At 35.1% G+C, this 19965-nt stretch overlaps 1 protein-coding gene and 1 long non-coding RNA gene across 14 annotated transcripts in view; both read right to left on the bottom strand.

Annotated features, from left to right (window-relative positions):
- The window catches only part of MKLN1 (muskelin 1), a 389751-nt gene that overhangs the window by 67148 nt on the left and 302638 nt on the right, over positions 1 to 19965 (bottom strand). For all 13 annotated transcript variants that reach the window (XR_013414653.1, XR_013414655.1, XR_013414654.1 and 10 more), the window contains 2 exon segments: positions 11435 to 11547; positions 1048 to 1260 (listed from right to left, as the gene is read on the bottom strand). Coding sequence is in view for 10 of the 13 variants with exons in the window: in XM_077994952.1 (XP_077851078.1) it covers positions 1048 to 1260; positions 11435 to 11547 (326 nt within the window). In the remaining 3 variants the exon portion in view is untranslated.
- Positions 12390 to 15250, bottom strand: LOC144339959 (uncharacterized). Its single transcript, XR_013415587.1, has 2 exons — positions 13780 to 15250; positions 12390 to 12425 (listed from the first exon to the last, which is right to left on the bottom strand). It is a non-coding gene; the product is annotated as an uncharacterized LOC144339959 (long non-coding RNA).

The following is a 19965-nucleotide window of genomic DNA, read 5'->3' as shown; positions in this document are numbered from 1 at the left end:
AACTTGATAGGCATAACTCACTCTTCCTCTCCTTACCACTCTCCTATAACAATTATATGTTAATAGAAATATGGCAATAGGATAGTTTAAAAGCAAAGAATTAACAAAAATCTATAAAGACACAATAAACAAAGACCCTGGGTTCTGACTCCTAGATAAGATTTTAGGTCTCACCTAGGTTTTGTCATAATTCTAGTACCACCTCCCATTTCCCAAATACTAGATAATTTATGTTCATCAACACAGAGTTATAGATTTTTAAAGTCTTTTTCTCCTCAATACATAAAAAAAAAAAAAAAAAAAAAAAAAAAAAAAACTTGGGATGTGGGTTGAGCCAGGTAAAAACTTGCTTATAGAATTCAAAATGGTTACTGTCTTTTTTGACCTACATTGACTTTGTATGGAATAAGTATTCAAAGACAGGTAACAATGATAATGACAATGATGGGGCTAATGAGAGCTACATGTATATTAATATTAAAATGGCTTACAATGAGGCTATGTTCAGTCTTCTAGTCAACAACATTATTGTATAATTTCTAGTGGTGCTGAGTTTAATTTAGTATGTCAAATTCCTCTCCAGGTTCATAAAATTTTGTGACTATAAACAAAACAAAATATATTTCACTCTAACTGGAAGAAAAGCTCTAGATTTCATCTAGTTCATTATAAAGTGATTTTCCATTTCTTACAGGAATGTAGAATAAGAAATATAATTAAAAGGGTAATTTGTTACTCTTATGATTTATGCATATGCATTATAAAACTAAATGTGTTTTTCCTAATATTACTCCATCTGCTCTCTAAAGTTTCTATAAATCAACAATCTATGTCCTGAGATTTTTGTATTTTGCCCTGAAACAAACAAGAGAAAAAAATTTAAAGAATAACTTTATACCTACTGAAACAACAATTATTATTATCTGTCATAGGTATTTGTCATGGAAGCACTACTAGACAACTCAGCATAACATCTAACATAAACTCTAATTGCAAGAATCACTAAGCACTGATTAATTCCATCATATATTTAACTGTGCATCAAACCTGATGATCAAACACCAATTTCGGCCCTCCATCAGCAGCAGTATCCTCACTTAGTAACATCCACGTGTTTGTATCAATGTCATAACGATAGAAGTCACTTTTCAGAGATTTGCTATTCCTCACAGAGGAATCCAAATAACGCCCCAATGTGTAGATCTGCCTCCGTTGAATGTCAATGCACATTTTATGACATGATCTGGCACTAGGACCATTCTGTAGAGAGAGAGAAAATGAATAAACAAATAAACAAATGAAAGAGAAAAAACAATCAAAGAACAAATAAAAGACAAATTAAATGCCCTTTTTATTACCTTTCATTAAAAGGTTTCTCAGAGACTCACATCAAGTCAACCAATATGAGTCCAACACTAGGCTTAACTCTCTAAAGAAAAGCAAAAGCAGTAAGCAGTAGGAGACACAAATCTTACCTTAGAAATGCTTAAAATCTACCATGAAAGATGAAATGAACTACACTGCAGCTTATGGCACTCTGTTGATAACATCTATATGGTTTCTACCATATACTGCACTGTGTTTTAGTCATTTGTGCACAGAGTTCAATTCCCTATTACATGACAATCTACTTTAAGACATGTTTGGTCTTTATGAACATTTTTGTATTTCTCATCAGACTCTAGCACAAAAGAGGTACTCCAAGAATATTTAGAATCAGTGAATTTCAAAATTAGAAGAAACATCAATAAAATCTCTAGTTTAATCACTTGGACACAGGGTGGGGAACATTACACACCAGGGACTGTCGGGGGATGGGCAGCAGGAGTAGGGATAGCATTAGGAGAAATACCTAATGTAAAAGATGAGTTGATGGGTACAGCAAACCAACATGGCACATGTATACTCACCTATCAAACCTGCACATTGTGCACATGTACCCTAGAACTTAGAGTATAATAAAAAAGAAATAGAATCTCTAGTTTAGTTTTCTCCTTTTAAAGATGAGAAAATACAACCCTAGCAAGAAAATATAAGACCAGGATGATACCTTTAATATGCTAGTGACAGAAACTAATAAGAATCCAAGTCTATGACTTCTTTATCCATCCTTTGCATTGTAAAATCAATTTTCCTGACTGAATAAACAGCACAGCTACAGTAAATAAATAGGGAATAATATTAAGAATAGTATTTATCAATAAATTAGTTAGCTGGTATCACTTGTATCACAGGACCCGATAAAACATAAAACATACTGTAGTATAATCAAAAGGATTCATGGGGGAAAAAAGAACTTCAACTGCACAGGGTTTAATTAGTTGAAAGGGGGAAAGGAAAGGAAACTAATGTTTGTTAAACAACTCCGAAGTTCTGTTTACACTATTACTGTGTATGTGTGTGTTCCATTTAATCCTTATAACAACCCCGTATGGAAATATTATCACCATTTCACAGAGTCCACCGTCACAAAACTAGGAAGTAAGATAGCAAATCTACGCCCTTGTGTACCACAGCCAAAAACTGGGCTCTTTCACAATTTCAGATTATTTTTTCTAGAAGAGAAACAAAGGCAAAAACATACTTGTTAAAACAGTGTATGCAGTTATGACTGAGATGAAGAGTTCTTGCTGCAGAAATAACAGAATTGATGTATAAAGTGGACATAGGAAGCTTGATGAATGACTGACAGAGGAGACAGTTTATGATCTTGCAGGCAATAAAGAACTACTGGTGGTTTCTAAAGCAAGATACAACATAAAAAGGCAATATTCTAAGAAGAGTAATCTAGCAGTATTAATTAAGTGAAATGAAGGAATATTAGGCAGGAAGAACAGTATTTTGACAATGAAGTTGATGTAAATGTACACTTTAATATTCATACTATTATTTTTAAACTTATTTTAAAATATTTTTGTCAAAGAATATCTTCAGCAAATAAGGTGAAAATTTTATTTAAGAAAGGATTTCCTCCATTAATAATCTCAAAAACAAAGATGAAGTAACATATATCTATGCCATAATGCATAGAGTGTAAAACTTGAAATTTTAATAAGAGAATAATAGAACTTCTTGCTTCAACTAAATAAGCACAAATAATATTAAAATGATGATCAAATTATATGCCAAGAAAAAAGAAATAAAGATAAATCAATAGACTAGAAAACATGAAAAAAATAGAGAAAATTAACAAAGTTGGTTCTTTGAAAGACTGATAGAATTATAAACCACTGGCAAACTAATTTTTTACAAAAGAGGGAAAATACAAATTGCTAGTACCAGAAACAAAAGCAAGATTAACACTACAGACTTCCTAGAAATGAAAAAAGAGAGAATACTATCAAAAACATAGGTAAAATCTGACAACGCAGATAAAACAGACATAATTCCTTAAAAAACCTAACTTACCAAGATGACATGAGATGAAAGAGGAAAATCTGAAGTAATTACACATACTGAAAAACTGAATTCATTATTGCCCACATATCTACACTGGTAAATTGTATCAAGCGCTTAAGGAAAAAACGGTATCAGTTTTAGACAAAATTTTTCAGAAAACGGGGAAAAAGAAAAACTCTACTGTTTATCCACATTCTCTTCCATTCCTAGCTTATTTTATGAGGCCAACATAACACTGAAACCAAATAACAATACTACAAAGGAGAAGGAAGAGAAGGGAAAGGAGGAGGAAGAAATGGGGAAGAGGTGGAGAAATCATTTACAGGTGGCTAGGACCCCTTATGAACAAAGACAAAACCAATCTTTAATGAAATATTACCAAACAGCAGGAGCAGTATATGAAAAGAATATTTTACAACAAAAAGGTGTTTTTATCTCAGGAATGTAAAGTTGATTTTACATCTGAAAATCAATCAGGATAATCTGCCACATTAAATTAATAAAGAAGAAAAAACACAATTATATCAATAAATATGTAAAGGAGCATTTGGTAAAATTTATCTATTCATGATCAAAACTCATAGCAAAATAGGAATAGAAAGACTTTCAATCTGATAACAGATGTAAGAAAATGTAAAATTTAATTTTCTTAATGACACACTGAATATTCTCCTGCTTAGCTATGAAACAAGACAGGGATGTCTTTTCTCACTACTTATATTTAACATTGCTCTGGAAGTTCAAGTCAGTGCAATAAGGAAGGCATTAAAAAATAAAATAAAGGTTGGGCCTGGTGGCTAATGCCTGTAATCCCAGCACTTTGGGAGGCCAAGGCGGGAGGATTCGTTGAGTTCAGGAGTTCAAGACTCCTCTGTACATTCAACATACAGAGACCCTATCTCTATACATAATTTAAAAATTAGCTGGTCATGGAGGCACGCGCCTGTGGTCCCAGCTACTGCGGAGACTGAGGTGGAAGGATTGCTTGAGCCCAGAAGGTCGAGACTGCAGCAAGCCATGATCATGTCACTGCACTCCAGCATGAGCAACAAAGAAAGACTGTCTCAAACAAACAAAAAATAAAATAAAATAAAGATGGAAAAGAGAACAGAAAGAAGAAAAATGACTGCTTCTTTAAAATACTCTAATAAAAAAAAAGAAGCTATTAGAAATAAGTAGACTTAACAAAGTGACATGATACGAAGGCAATATTAACAAACCAATAGTATTCCTCTATATTACCAGCCAACAAATGGAAAATAAAAAATTTTAAATTCCATTATAATAGCACAAAAAGCAAAATACACTGATATCAAGTTAACTAAAATATTACAGACCTCTTAAATAGAAAACTTTTAAGAGTGCTGAGAGATAATGAAGACTAAAATAAATGGAGACTAAACCATATTCATGGAGTAGAAAGATTCAGTATCATTAAAACACCAATTTGCAGCTGGGTGCAGGTGCTCATGCCTATAATCTCAGCATTTTGAGAAGCTGATGTGGGTGGATCACCTGAGGTCAGGATTTCGAGACCAGCCTGGCCAACATGGTGAAACCCCACCTCTACTAAGAATACAAAAATTAGCTGGGCAGGTGCCTGTAATCCCAGCTACTCGGGAGGCTGAGGTAGGAGAATCACTTGAACCTGGGAGAAGGATGTTGCAGTGAGCTGAGATCGCATCATTGCACTCCAGCCTAGGCAACAAGAGCAAAACTCTGTCTCCAAAAAAAAAAAAAAAAAAAAAAAAAAAGGTCAAACAAAATAAAACCCACCAATTTGCTCCAAATTAATATATAATTTACCATATTCCCATCATAATCCCAACAGTTTCAGAAATTGATGATTCTAAAATTTATATATTACCTAACTTCATGAATTACTATAAAGTTACTACTATAAAGCTACAGTAATCAAAGGAGTGTCATACTGGTTAAGAAGAGACCAAAATATAATAGAACAGAACAGAGTCCAAGAAGAGACATATACTTACATGATCAATTGATTTTTGGCCAAGGTGCCAAAGCAAATCAATGAGCCAAGAAGATAGGGAGTAACCAGAAATCTCATACATTGCAGGCAAAGTATAAAATGGTATAACCATTTTGGGAAAAGCTTTAAGTTTCATTAATGGATAAAAGGGTGAGAGTTTGATGAGTAACAGCATATTTTCATAATCTTGAAATGTCTCCCTATAAATTACTTGTTAATTATAAATTAGACAAATCTGGTGGGCATCCCCTTAACCAAGTGATTGAAGCTAGTATCAGATAAACGGACGTAATGTGTCTCCTGATATGATATACTGAGGAGATGCTAATGTGATCTATGGGTTATTCTTGCTAAAAATATATCATCTAAATCCAATCCTAAGAAAACATACAAACCCAGCTGAAGGATATTCTAAAAAATAACTGCCCTGCACTCTTTAAAAATCATCAAAGTCAAGAAAGACAAAGAAGTTTAGAGAACTATTCTAGACTAAAGATGACTAAAGAAGCATGACACCAAAAAGCAATACATGATCATGGTCTAAATTCTGGGCTGGGGTTGCAGAGTGACAAGGGATGCCTATAAAGAACATTACTGGGGCATTATTGGATAATAGTCTATATCTGAATAGGAACTGTGGATTAGATTAAAGCAGCAGTTCTCAGTGTGGTCTGGGGTCTCCAAGGTACTTCAAGGGAGTCTATAAGTCAAAGTTATTTTTACAACAATACTAACAAAAAAAATTTGTCTTTTCACTCTTATTCTCTTATGAGTGTATGTGAACATTTCCGGAGGCTACATGACTTTCTGATACAGCAACTGAATAAAGAAGCATATGAATCCAGATGTCTTTTATTGAGCCAAACATTAAAGAGATTTAGAAAACTATACAAAAATGCCACTTGAGGGCCAGGCACGGTGGCTCACGCCTGTAATCCCAGCACTTTCAGAGGCCGAGGCAGGTGGATTATGAGGTCAAGAGACCGAGACCATCCTGGCCAACATGATGAAACCCCGTCTCTACTAAAAATACAAAAATTAGCCAGGCATTGTGGCAGGCGCCTGTAATCCCAACTACTCAGGAGGCTGAGGCAGGAGAATCGCTTGAACCCGGGAGGTGGAGGTTGCAGTGAGCCGAGATCGCACCACTGTACTCCAGCCTGGCAACAGAGTGAGACTTCGTCTTAAAAAAAAAAAAAAAAAAAAGCCACTTGACTTAGCATGGTTGTCTCAGGAAAAAGCACCTTTGTAATTGTCTGAGCTGTGAACTGATGGCAGTTGCTTCTTCTACGGCATACTATATATTTACTTGAAAGAACAAAGAATGACCAAACTATGGTTATTTGGACATTATGGCAGACATTTTCTCAAAAATGAAGCAGTGTATCCATCTTGAAGGAAAAAAAATCAACAAAATTTGTTGCCGGTATTCTAACGCATGTTTTAAAGCAAAAATTCGAATTATTGAAAACCTATCTGCCACTCTGATCTTGACATCTTCCCAATACTTAAAAGACTCTAATGAGACTGATAGTGATATTAACAAATGTGGCATATTTTGTAATACAGTATCCCAAAAACCAATCTTTGGAAGATGTGCATAACTCATGGAACCAATATTTTTCAAGTGACCAACACATGGATAAACATACATTCATAGGTAAAAGATCCAAAGAGCAAAACAGATCAATGGATTTTAACATAACAATGCAAAAAGTTAGCTGGTATGGTTTCAGAGTCTATATTGCAACTATCTTTAAGAAAAAAACACTTGTCAATTTGAGATATGAAATCAAAAAAGAACATGCAATTATTTGAAAAGGCTATTAAAATACTACTTTCTCTCAAAAACACAACTATATGAGGTCCAACTCTCTTCATGTATTTCACAGGTAAAACATGTTGTAAGACAGTAAATGTAGAAGATATGAGAATCTAGCTGCCTTAGCTAGACATTAAAGAGATTTATAAAAATGCAAAACAATGCCACATTTCTCATTTTTTGAAAGTTATTTTTAATAAAATGTTTTATATCCACCTGTAATAGGTTTATTACTATTATTTAAAATTGATTAAAAATATTTAAAGTACTCAGCACTAAGAACACCAATGGGTTTTTGTTTAAACGTCTAAACGGCCCCTGAGACCATGAAGTTTGAGAAGCACTATTACAAGTAAAATCCAACAAGAGCCATGTCTAATTCCTTCAAATGCTACAATTCTGTGAATACTCAAGAAAATGGAGATATGATTTAAACAATAAACAAAAGTAAGGAACATTTTCCCATCCTCCCTTTATGAAAAAAATATAATCCAGCCTTTTCCAAGATACCTCTTGCTGTAAATTTGTTTTCATTAATAATCATAGCTTATAGCCACATTATAAAATATTGGATTTTTATAGTTAATCTTAAAAAAAGAATCTAGGAACTAGATTGAAGCTAATAAAAATGGCCTTCATTGACTACTTTAAAAAACAATACATTCGTTTTGAACCTATAAAAGCTTACTTGCATACGTACGTGAACATTTAAAATATTTATTCTCTTTTAAAAATGTTTTACTTATTTATTTTTTGAGATAGGGCCTTGTTCTGTCGCCCAGGCTGGAGTGCCGTTGTGCTATCATGGCTCACTATAGCCTCAACCTCCCAGGCCCAAGTGATCATCCCACCTCAGCCTGGCCTAAAGTAATCATTCTCTTTGAGAGCTGAGCTATCCTCTTATCCTTCAATCTCCTAAATGTGTTATTAGGTACATATTTAAGTTAATTAAAGTGAATTAAATTAATTTTGCTTTTTAATTGTTTATCATGCTTCTAAAATACATACTCTGGGATCTCATCAAACAGCAACTTGCACTCACTGGTATGGAAAATTAGATATATGAACTACTTAATTGTTCAATTTTGAAAGGAATGAGCATTTATGCTAGATACATACTATCATTCAATTCACAGAAAGATCAACAAAAGGTTTTTATGAGTCTATTAATTAACTATAATAAATCTCAGCTCTGGTACTGAATCACCACGTTACTTATCTCTACTGACCCTGAACTAATAGAAAGTGTTCTCATCAAAATAATCTCTATATTTTAGCAGCACGAGTTTTAAAATAATTACTTATTGCATTATAAAGATTACTTACAATATATGTACATGGTATAAAAAATAACAGAATGAAGTTATGTACCCATACCCAGCTTTAGAAGAATAACATTTAATATTACCTTTAAACCCCCTAACCTCTCTGGATTTTGTATTTATTGTTCCTTTTTCTCTGGTATTAATTTCTCATTTAACTTACCTCACCTACTTACTAAAGAGTAAGAATGTGCACATCCTTAAAATACATACATTTTAAAGAATGTGATTCATGCTTTTAAGGAATTCAGATAGGGAAACATGAAGATAAATCAATCATTATAGTAAGCCATTCAAGTATTAAAAGGGGTTAAGTGAGCACATCAAAAGAAGCTTTTAATTCTTCTTGGCGAGGTCAAGAAAGGCTTCACAGAGAAAGTGAAGTCTGAACTGAGTTTCAAAGAATAAGTGGGTATTTACTAGGTAAAGTTAGGGGGAGATCCTCTGTTAATTCCAAACAAGGAAAACAACATTGCCAAAGGACACAGGTGAGAAAGCTGAATAATTCCAGCAACTATAACTGGCACACAGGAGATGAGGCTGGAAAAGAAATTGAGTAGCAAATCTTGATGAGAAATTTGGAGTTTTCACTCCAAATTTTACTCCAAATTTTCCAAGCAAAAGGAACTGAGATAAATTGTTTTATTATTGTTGTTGTTATTTATAATTTCCTATATCTATGACCTTTAATAGTATCCTGCACAAATTGACTCTGGACTTGGTTACATGATTGCTTTTTGCTATCAGGGAAAGAAAAAAATTGATGGACTGCTCGTGTCTACTTCATCCCCTTTGCAGCCCAGCACCTGCCACGAAAACAAGCTCTGGCTAGCCTATATAAAACAGAGCCAGGCAGTCCCAGTTGAAACCATGCTAGACCAGCTGATAGATAGCTGACTCCTAGACAAATTAATGAGCCCAGCCAAAACCAAAAGAATGACTGAGCCAACCTGTAGACTCACGAGCAAATAAATGCTTATTACTCTATGCCACTGAAGTTTTATGAGTGCTTGTAATGTAATAAACTGTGTAAACGATAACTGAAACAAAGGCTGAAGCTAACCACAGGGTTTAAGTAGAGGTGTCATAGGATCAAATATGGTATTTAGGGGACTTGTTTTTGTTTTTTTTTTTTTGAGACAGAATCTTACTCTGTTGCCCAGGCTGGAGAGCAGTGGCGCCATCTCAGCTCACTGCAACCTCCACCTCCTGGGTTCAAGGGATTCTCCTGCTTCAGTCTTCCAGGTAGCTGGGATTACAGGTATCTGCTACCAGGCCCAGCTGGAGTTTCTATTTTTAGTAGAGATAGGGTTTCAGCATGTTGGACAGGCTGGTCTCAAACTACTGAGCTCAGGTGATCTGCTGGCCTCAGCCTCCCAAAGTGCTGGGATTACAGGCATGAGTCACTGTGCCCAGCCTTGTTTTTGTTTTGAGATAGGGTCTTGTTCTGTCACCCAGGCTGGAGGCAATGCCACAGTAATGGCCCACTGCAGTCTCCACCTCCAGTCCTCAAGCAATTCTCCTGCCTTGGCCTCCCAAAGTGTTGTGATTATAGGTATAAGCCACAACACCAAGCCCAAATATGCTTTTTAAAGACTGTGTTGATGAACAGAGAATAGGTCAACAATGGAGACATAAAAAGTATAAGAAACCATAAAGTTGAAAAAACTGCCAAAAGGAATGGAGAGGAAAAGACATTTGAAATGTGGTATTGGATGACCTGTTGGATCATGTCAGGCACTTGGAGAACTGTTGGATCTTAGGCACTAATTAGACACATTCACTGAAGAAAAGGGAGGATTTTAGGATGAAACTTAGGCTTAACACAAGAATAATTACAGATGTCATCACCCTAGATTTATGATACTTTAGTAGAAAAAAGTTAATTTTTTTTTAAAGATTTGTCTTTTGTTGTTGAAGACAGAAATAATTATTTCAGAAAACAGTACTTCAATACTGAAAAAGGAAGGCCACTTACACATCCTTTCCCAGGGGTAAGAAAAGTAAATCAGAATTTCAACATCTATTTGAAAAAACAAAAACTGTCCAGTGATTAATCCCTGAACAGTTTTTATTAACATAGTTTCAGAGTAAGCAAGAACCTAGTTCCCCAGGATTAAAGACACAGCACTAGATCTTTGGAAATGGCCTTCCTAGATCAAAATCAGTGGGTTATGAATTAGGCCTTTTTATCTCCTTTTCATTTGAGGCTCCTACTGTTTTCTTATAGTTCATTTTTCACTTTATATCCTGAAACAGTTTAAATGGAGAGTGCAATTAAAATGTTCTACAATGATTTGAAAAAATAATAAATGAATTAATATTTGCTTTACTCCAGGATATAATCATGCACTTAATTCAAAGCCATAGACCTAAGCCATCTTATTCACTATGGAAATGCTTTATGTATATGTGCATACGCAGACATGCACATGCATACATATGTACAATTTTAATAAAAGATAATATATATCATTTATGAAAACTGACATATAGTAAAATAACAGGGGCCAAAATAGTGAGATAGCGAGTGTCAAAAGCACAATATTCCAGAAGAAATAAAAATAAGATGAACGTTAAAGATAAGAATAGAGGTAGTGGAGACATGAGCAAAAAAGACAGTTACACAGTTACATTTCTAGGCTAACGCAGTTTAAAAACAAAATGATATAAAAATCCCCATTTCTATCTCTATAATACAGATTTGGTTGTGTATCAGTAGCTGAAGAGCCAGTTATAGAAGCTGAAATTCAAGAGTACTTAAAAAAACCTGTTTACCACAAACTCTATTGCTACTACTGCTGATAGACATTAGTGAAGAATATAATCACGCCGAAAAACAAGTGCACATCTACGTCCCTACTGTAATAGAGATGTATGAAAAGTCCGAGAACTTGCCTCTTTTTCAGTGTCTCTAGAGATACATGTCCACTGGTTCTCCTTCACACTGTACGCCCAGAAGTCAGCAAGATCTTGTGTTCCATCCCAGCCACCAAACAAATAAACAGTCTCTATGAAAATCAGAAAAATATGTGTAAAAAAATAAAGGACAAAATAAGCATAGGCACCCAAACCTATAGCTGTTTCTAAGACCACTTAAGAAGGCACATCTAAATAAATTTTAAAATAAAAATGTTAACCTGGTAACTCTCTCAAATATATACTAGACTAGTATATCCTACGAATGAATGGATGCTGCAGAACCACTATTTTGAGAGATTTATAAAAATACAGATAAGTAGGAGGCATGTCCCAAGATTCTGATTGCACAGGTTTTCAATGGGTAAAAATGAGTCTGTATTTGTAAAGTATCCCAGAAAAATCTAATGTGCAGCTGGTTTGGAGCTTCTGTGTTTGGCCTTGAAAACTTTACATTTACCAGCTTCTTAATAATGCAGCCACTTTTTATCCACTATGGAATTTTAAAATTCAGATTGTAAAAAATAAAAACTCCAGAGGAATATACAGTGTAAAAGTATAGCATAAGAACATTTAGCTGTTTTTGAAAAAAGTCGTATTAAAGGTAATTTCTCTCTATTGCTATATCAAAAACAATGGCTAAAACTAGCTTTAAGTTAAAATTAGATATCTTAAGAAAAAGTGATCCATAGCTTTGATATTCCTATAAAAACTGGGGAAATTTTTTCCAAATATATGGTGGTATGTTTAACTCATCAGAAATTATCCTTTAAGTCATTCTAAGTATCTTGAGAATTTGGTTTCTTCTGACTCTGAAATGTCTACTATATTCACAGACTTTATCACTGACAAAACTGATTTTCTTGCTCAGTGAATAATGAATCTTTACATATAACATTGTGTATCATAGATCCTTCTTTATTTTCATTATTCATTTATTTTGAGACCGGGTCTCTCTCTGTTGCCCAGGCTGGAGTGCAGTGGTGCAATCATGGCTCACTGCAGCTTCCTGGGTTCAAGCAATCCCCCCAACTCAGCCTCTTGAGTAGCTGAGACTACAAGCATGTGCCACCATGCCAACTTTTTTTCTGGGGGGTGAGGGGGTACAGACAGGGGCTCACTATGTTGTCCAGGCTGGTATTGAACTCCTGGCCTCAAGCAATCCTCCTGCCTCAGCCTCCCAAAGCGCTGGGATTATAGGCATGACCCACCCCATCTAGCCCCTTCTTTATGCAATAATAGTGCATTTCCAACTGGGTGCGGTGGCTCACGCCTGTAATCCCAGCACTTTTTGGGGGCTGAGGCGGGTGCACCACAAGGTTAGGTGTTTGAGATCAGCCTGGCCAACACAGTGAAACTCCGTTTCTACTAAACATACAAAAAAATTAGCCAGGTGTGGTAACGGGCACCTGTAATCCCAGCTATTCAGGAGGCTGAGGCAGGAGAATCACTTAAACCTGGGAGGCGGAGGTTGCAGTGAGCTGAGATCACGCCACTGCACTCCAGCCTGGGGTGACAGTGTGAGACTCTGTCTCAAAAAATAAAACATAAAAAAAAGTTGTTTCCTTTCTTCAAATATTTCCCCCTTTGTAACTGTTTTAAGTCTACCAGTTGTATAAGCTCACCAATGATTATCTTTTAATGTTAAATAAAACACTATATGAAAACTGTAAAGTCATGTACTCTCTAACTAACACGCCTTAGGCCTGTATATATGGAAGCTGCCATCCAAGTTATATCCCACCATGCAGGGTTACAATTCAAAGTGTACTTGGAAATACTAGAAGACTATTTAAGAAAACCTTTTGTCATTCACAGAGTTAGGCTATCTTCTACAAGATTGCTGTCATATTTGCATATAATTTCAAACTCTAAGTAAATTTTTCAAGTGATTTGTCTCTTCTATCCCCCAAATACCTGGGGAAATAAAAAAAAATGTTTCACTGTTTTCTGGATAAGAACAGGCCACTGGAGGACGACTGAGTTCTAGTACTAACTGGGTGATCAGTACAGATCATTTAAACCTCCTAGGTTTTAGTTTTTTCGTCTGCAAAATTTCAGTGTTGTGAAGTCCTTCAGATATAAGTTACATGAGGCCAGGCACAGTGGCTCATCTGAGGTCGGGAGTTCGAGACCAGCCTGGTCAACATGGTGAAATCCCATCTATACCAAAAACACAAAAATTAGCCTTTCATGGTGGCACACATCTGTAATCCCAGCTACTCAAGAGGCTGAGGTAGGAGAATCGCTTGAACCCAGGAGGTGGAGGCTTCTGTGAGCTGAGATTGCACCACTTCACTCCAGCCTGGGCAACATAGCGAGACTCCATCTAAAAAAAAAAAAAGTTACATGAAAACATTCTGAAGGCTGACAAGTATGAACATCACTTCTACCTTTAAAATATGCATAAAATGAAAAATACTCTATAGTTACTAAGTACAATAAAAATGATATTATAACTGACTACATGCCTAATTCAGTACATAAAACACTTTTGGCGCTGTATAAGTGTGAAATAATGCCAATTATTTCAAATTACCAAAAAAACTGTCCTATCTTGGAACTATAAAACAATCCATTATCATCAGTTAAGTAACATTCTGTTTCCAAAATGGCACACGGTAATACTCAAGACACATAATTTTACAGCAAAAAAAAAAAATTAAAGAATTTTCATCTGGCTTAAAAATTATTTGCCAAGGCCTCACTAAAAGGAAATTAACCCTGTTAAATTCTGAAGCCTGGAGAGGGGGTATATAACTAAAATAGCAATAGCAATTGACCTTTTGTTTTACAGTGTTTCTGGGTACCCTCTGGATAAGGTTACCCTGGTTCATTAACTTTAATAACCCTTCCTCTTGGGCTCTGGGTTCTCAATGTTCTTTCTGAAAAGCAGGTCTCTTTGTACGCATAAATTCTCACAGCAAAGAAAACCCACATTTCCACAACAGCCTCATTGATAGCTGAGCAAAATAAAATCTGGCACGCAGTAAGCATCCTAATGGAATTAAGCCAAGATGTCATTCCTATCCATGAAGGCTTTGTGGTCCCAGCTGAAGTTTAATAGTAAAATTAAATGAATCGGATGGAAACTGAGCCTTCTGACATACCTGAATGAAAATGCATAACAAAAATTTTAATTAATTCATCTAATTATTTAAGTCATGCAAAGAAGAACTATTATCTGGAAACAGACACCAGAAAAGGTATTATTTAATGCACAAAGGATATCAAAGACCTTTAAAAATTATGGATATAACTGGAGAGAACTGTAGAGAGAAGTAAGGAAGTAAAAAGGAGAAAAAAGAAAGCATTAATATTTGCAGTAAGGTAGTAGATTGGTTAGGGAAGCTCATTCTTGTGCTTAGACGTTCTATAATAATTCATTTACATCTGGGGCAGTACGATCTTCTTCAAGGAGCAACCCCTTCACCTCTTCTCTATATTTTTTCTGAATGGGGTATAGGCTATAGTGTCTATCCATTTCTCCCAGCACTTTGAGGAATGTTTATTTAACACTTTTTGAGTACTGAGAATTAGCAAAGCACTTTAGAGAATTAAAAAGAAAGAAGACATAGTCCCCAGTCCCTATCCTCAAGGAACTTACAATCTAGTCAAGAATATCAAAAGGCAAACAGATCAACATAACGCAAGGCAGACTAAATGTCATAAGAAAGGTAAACAAGTTAAAAAGCACCTGAGGGTTCAAAAGAGGGAAGAGAGTATATCTGGCTGAGGGGACTCAGAAGAGATTTCATGGTGACAGTGGTATTTGACCTATGCACCAGCAGGAAGGAAAAAAAAAAAAAAAAAAGAATAACAAAAGTATAGAGACAGAAAAACACATCAAAAGCGTTTTACGGAAGGTGTACTCTAGTCAGGCAAATCCTGGCTACAATCCTGGCTCTATCACCACAGCTATGCGACCACCACACAGTTCCTTAACTATTGGTTTCTTAATCTCTAAGATGTGCTACAGTATCTATCCCATAAAGCTGCTGTGAGAATTAAATTAAATTAAATAACGCATGTTAAATGGTTAAACTGTATGATGAATAAATACACTGTTTGATTTAAAAGAACACATAGGTAGGAGGTGGAGAGGAGGTTAAAAGACAGGCAGTGTCCAGATCATGGAAGGGATTAAATAACAGGATAAGGGCTTTGAACTTGATTTCACACAGACAGTGGAGAAGCCACAGAAGATCTTAGGCAGAGGGGTAACAAGGTAACATCAGAACTTGCAGCATACAGGACTGACTGAAGGAGTTGAGAATGACAGGGATTGGAGGTAAAGTGGCCAGTAATAGCTTATGTTCGAAATGTCAAACAAATTTTATTCTAAAACACTGAGTCAATCAATCACCAATCAATCTATTTTTCATTACTTAGGCCACAAAAACTAAAATTCAACCATATTCTTTGGTATACTACATGTACCAATTTGGTACTAGTATAAAACAAACTCTGGAGCTACCTACTACCAGTAGTACTAATCTACACATCTTATATGCACTAAAAATAATGTAGAAATCTAAGGTATATAAAGACATCTCAGTGTCTTTGCACAATGGAACAGGCTTTTTATTTTTAGTGCCCAAGTGCAATATCTGTCTTCTACTTTGATTTTTAGGATAAATCAGACTGTGTTGATTGCATAACCCTCCACAAGATGGCACACTACTTTTGCAATTAAATCAGTTTTTCAGTTTTTCCACTTTGACACTGTATAGGATGCATATACTATGCATTGACATAGCCCTGACCCAAAACTTAGACAAAATTCATGTATCAAAAAGAAGAGGTAGGGGAAGGGTTAACAGGCTGGTGAAATAAGTTACCTTAATTCTTAGTTTAGACACTGACAGAAAAACAAAATTTTTTTAAAAAAAGGTTTTAAGAAACACAAATTTATCTTTAAGACAGAAATAAAACTCTATAATAATTAGACGAAGAGTTTAAATCCTTCTAAAAGTGAAGTTTAGTAAGACTTAAATTAACATGACAATTTTTGAAGAGAGAAATAAATGGTAAGGGGAAAAATATTCTATATGCTCTTTACCCTTCCCTTCTTAAGCCATCCCCTTGAAGTACCATGACCCAGCAGATTATCAACTGGATTCACTGCCTCTCTTTTTAAATAAAACTGTATTCTTACGTAAAGCTATGGTTACAACACTATCTAAATCTTTTGGGTGAATTCAACATACAGTCACTTTCCTTGCTAAAAGGCTGAATGTTATGCCTATGACAATATACTTTGTACTCTTAATGAAGTCTGCATTTCAGAATTACTTTCTGTTAACTGTGTAAAAGAAAGATGCACATTACTTTCAGAAATACAGCCACATGAATAAATTTGTAATAGCAACCAAAACCCATGTTTAGGCACTCCCTTCAAGTTTCTTTAAGGAACATCAAGAAAAACTGAACGTGGTACCACAAAATAAAAGCACTTTCAGGCTGGACGTGGTGGCTCACTCCTGTAATCCCAGCACTTTGGGAGGCCAAGGCGGGAGGATCACCTGAGGTCGGGAGTTCGAGACCAGCCCGACCAACATGGAGAAACCTTGGCTCTCCTAAAAATACAAAATTAGCCAGGCGTGGTGGCACATGCCTGTAATCCCACCTACTCGGGAGGCTGAGGCGGGAGAATCGCTTGAATCCAGGATGTGGAGGTTGCGGTGAGCTGAGATTGCGCCACTGCATCCCAGCCTGGATGACAAGAGCAAGACTCCGTCTCAAAAAAATAAATAAATAAATAAAAATAAAAATAAAAAAATAAATAATAATAAATAAAAGCACTTTCATAAAATTGCTATAGAATAGTTAAAGGTTCAAATTTCTACAGAAGGGCTCTTCCAAGTGACAAGCAACTCTCCATCAACTTCTTTTGTAGATACCAAATATTAGAGCTTTGCCTAAGTCTTCGTACCTGCTCTGGTTGAGAAAGAAGAAAAAGGCTTAAACTGTAGGTTCTCAAAATGTAATGAGAGTTACACAACAAGGAACAGCCTAACACAATGGAAATTTATTAATACATTTCTAACTCAGCAGACTTCCACACTGAAACAAAATAGACATGGCTTTTCTCTCTTTCTATTCACTGTTCTTATCCCAGTCGAAAACCAAGTCACAGTTGAAGAATCTTAAGTGGAGAGATGCCAGGTACAGGGATTACAATTAATAAAACTGATCCAGTAGGACAAATCCAGTAGGACAAAATACAACATTCCTTCTCTACCATGGCATGAATGATAGGACTCCCTTAGGATGGAAGAAAGCTTTGAAAATTAAATAATAAAATTTGTGCCATCATACACCTTTTAAAATGGTCACTGTATCCTTAGAGAAGGCAGCAATATGGGGGGGAAAAAACCCTATAGACTAAAAAAAGAAAATAAAATCTACATACTACTAAGTTTCTAATATCTAAGAAAACAAGGTATATGAAACACCGGGAAGCAACAATTGCTTTAAAATATAAGCCATGTTAAATAAACTGAAATTAACTTTATGAAGTTTTACTCTAGTGAAGGTGTTCTTTTTAAAAAAAAAATTCGAGAGACAGAATCTTGCTCTGTTGCCTGGACTGGAGTGCAGTGACATAATCATAGCTCACTGCAGCCTCGAACTTCTGGGCTCAAGCTATCCAAGCCTCAGCCTCCCACACAGCTGGGACTACAGGCACGTGTCACCATGCCTGGCTAATTAAAAAAAATATTTTGTAGAGACAGAGGTCTTGCTACGTTGCCCAGGCTGATCTCGAACCCCCAGCCTCAAGTGATCCTTCCACCTCAGCATTCCAAAACTCTGGGATTATAGGTATGAGCTACCATGTCTGGCCAGTGTTCTTAATTTTGTGAGTTAGTAAGAGTCTCTTTGATTATCTGAAGCCATGGATTCTCTTCCTAGAAAAAATTTGCAAATAGACAACATGTTGCGCCTAACTTCAACAGATAAAGAACCCTTGTGCTGGAAAACTTCAAAATGCATATTTAAAGTAATAACTGAGCTTCTTTAAACTATATTTTACTACTTATGCACCAATTTTGTTAACATGGAATTTCCTGGTTGTTCAAACTCTACTTAGAGAAAGTTATTCTTTACTACTAAACCTACCTGATCTTCATCAACAATATTCTTATATATACTTTAGTATTTTGTCTCAAAAATATTATAAATATATTTACGGTTTCCCTTCCCTAAGGCACTAATTATACAAAAGATTAAACAAATATACCAAAATAACATTGATTTTTTTAGAATGTGGAATTATGAGTGAGTTACTTTTTCCCCTCAACACTGCTTTTCAAACTGTTTTAAACTTTTTCGAAAATTTTTTAATTACTTTAAAACATTTCCGTAGTGAAATTTTGTCCAATTATACAAAAAAACCACAAAAGTTCCTTTGAGTTATATAAAATTATCTCAGCATAATTAATGACTGCTGCATATTAATATATGGCATATCAAATGCATGTTATATAAATATTATATGCATATATAAAATACATTATTTCATTTAACTCTCATAATTACTTAGTTTATTATCACCATTTTAATCAATACAATTCATTCAAGATTGAACAAGAAGTCAGGGTTAAAGCCAGGATTCAATCTCAGGGATGTCAGACACCCATCTTTCCTTCCCACAAACTTAACACCTACCTATTATATTTGGCTGCCATATCATTAAGATCCGACTAGAAAGGTTCTTTCAAAGATTGATGATAAATACAATCTCTTTGAAAGTGATTAAGATCAACCTGATAATTAAGATAATTGCTGATCAATAACACAGCTATGGTACCTAAATGATTAAATAAATACTAACAGTATATGAAAGCCCTCAGTAAATCATGCTACTAATAGTCATAATAGAAACATAGAAGAAATTTTGGAGAGAAAAACCCAAGGATATACCAGATTCTGCACTTGAGCCCAAACCAAGTTCAGAAAGCAACAAATTTTACTTTAACAAATGCAAAGCTCTATATTTAGTTTTTCTACCTAGATCCCAAAGTAATGATAATTACAGCTTTGGGAAGCATAGTCTAAATGGTATAACAAGCAGAATCCGAAAATTTAAATATGTTTGAATATAACCAATAAAATAGATCCACCACAGAAAATATTAGTATAGTATAATACATGACATAATAACCTGATCTACTTATCAAGGTTTACAGCAGTATCTGAAAACAGTTTCCAAGTAAATATTTTTCTTTCTACCCAAAGGAAAATGAATTTTAAAACTTTGATCCAATCCAACAAATATTTAGTACACGTCTACTCCATACTAGGCCCTATAGTCATAAAAATAAATGAGGCAAGATCCTTGGCCTTCCCCCTTGTCCATGGGGGCTGGGAAGCTGGAGAGACAGCAATGGTATACACAATACCTATGTGAACAACTCTAAAACAATGTGGAAATTATTGTAGTAATAACGGTTTGAACAGTGTTACATAAATACAGAGGGAATTAATTATTATTTTGCTTAGATCTA

The sequence above is a fragment of the Macaca mulatta genome, chromosome 3 (genome assembly GCF_049350105.2).
Source record: "Macaca mulatta isolate MMU2019108-1 chromosome 3, T2T-MMU8v2.0, whole genome shotgun sequence".
Classification (NCBI taxonomy): Eukaryota; Metazoa; Chordata; class Mammalia; order Primates; family Cercopithecidae; genus Macaca; species Macaca mulatta.
Note: the sequence above shows the minus strand (reverse complement) of the source record. Positions and strands in the feature narration are given on the sequence as shown.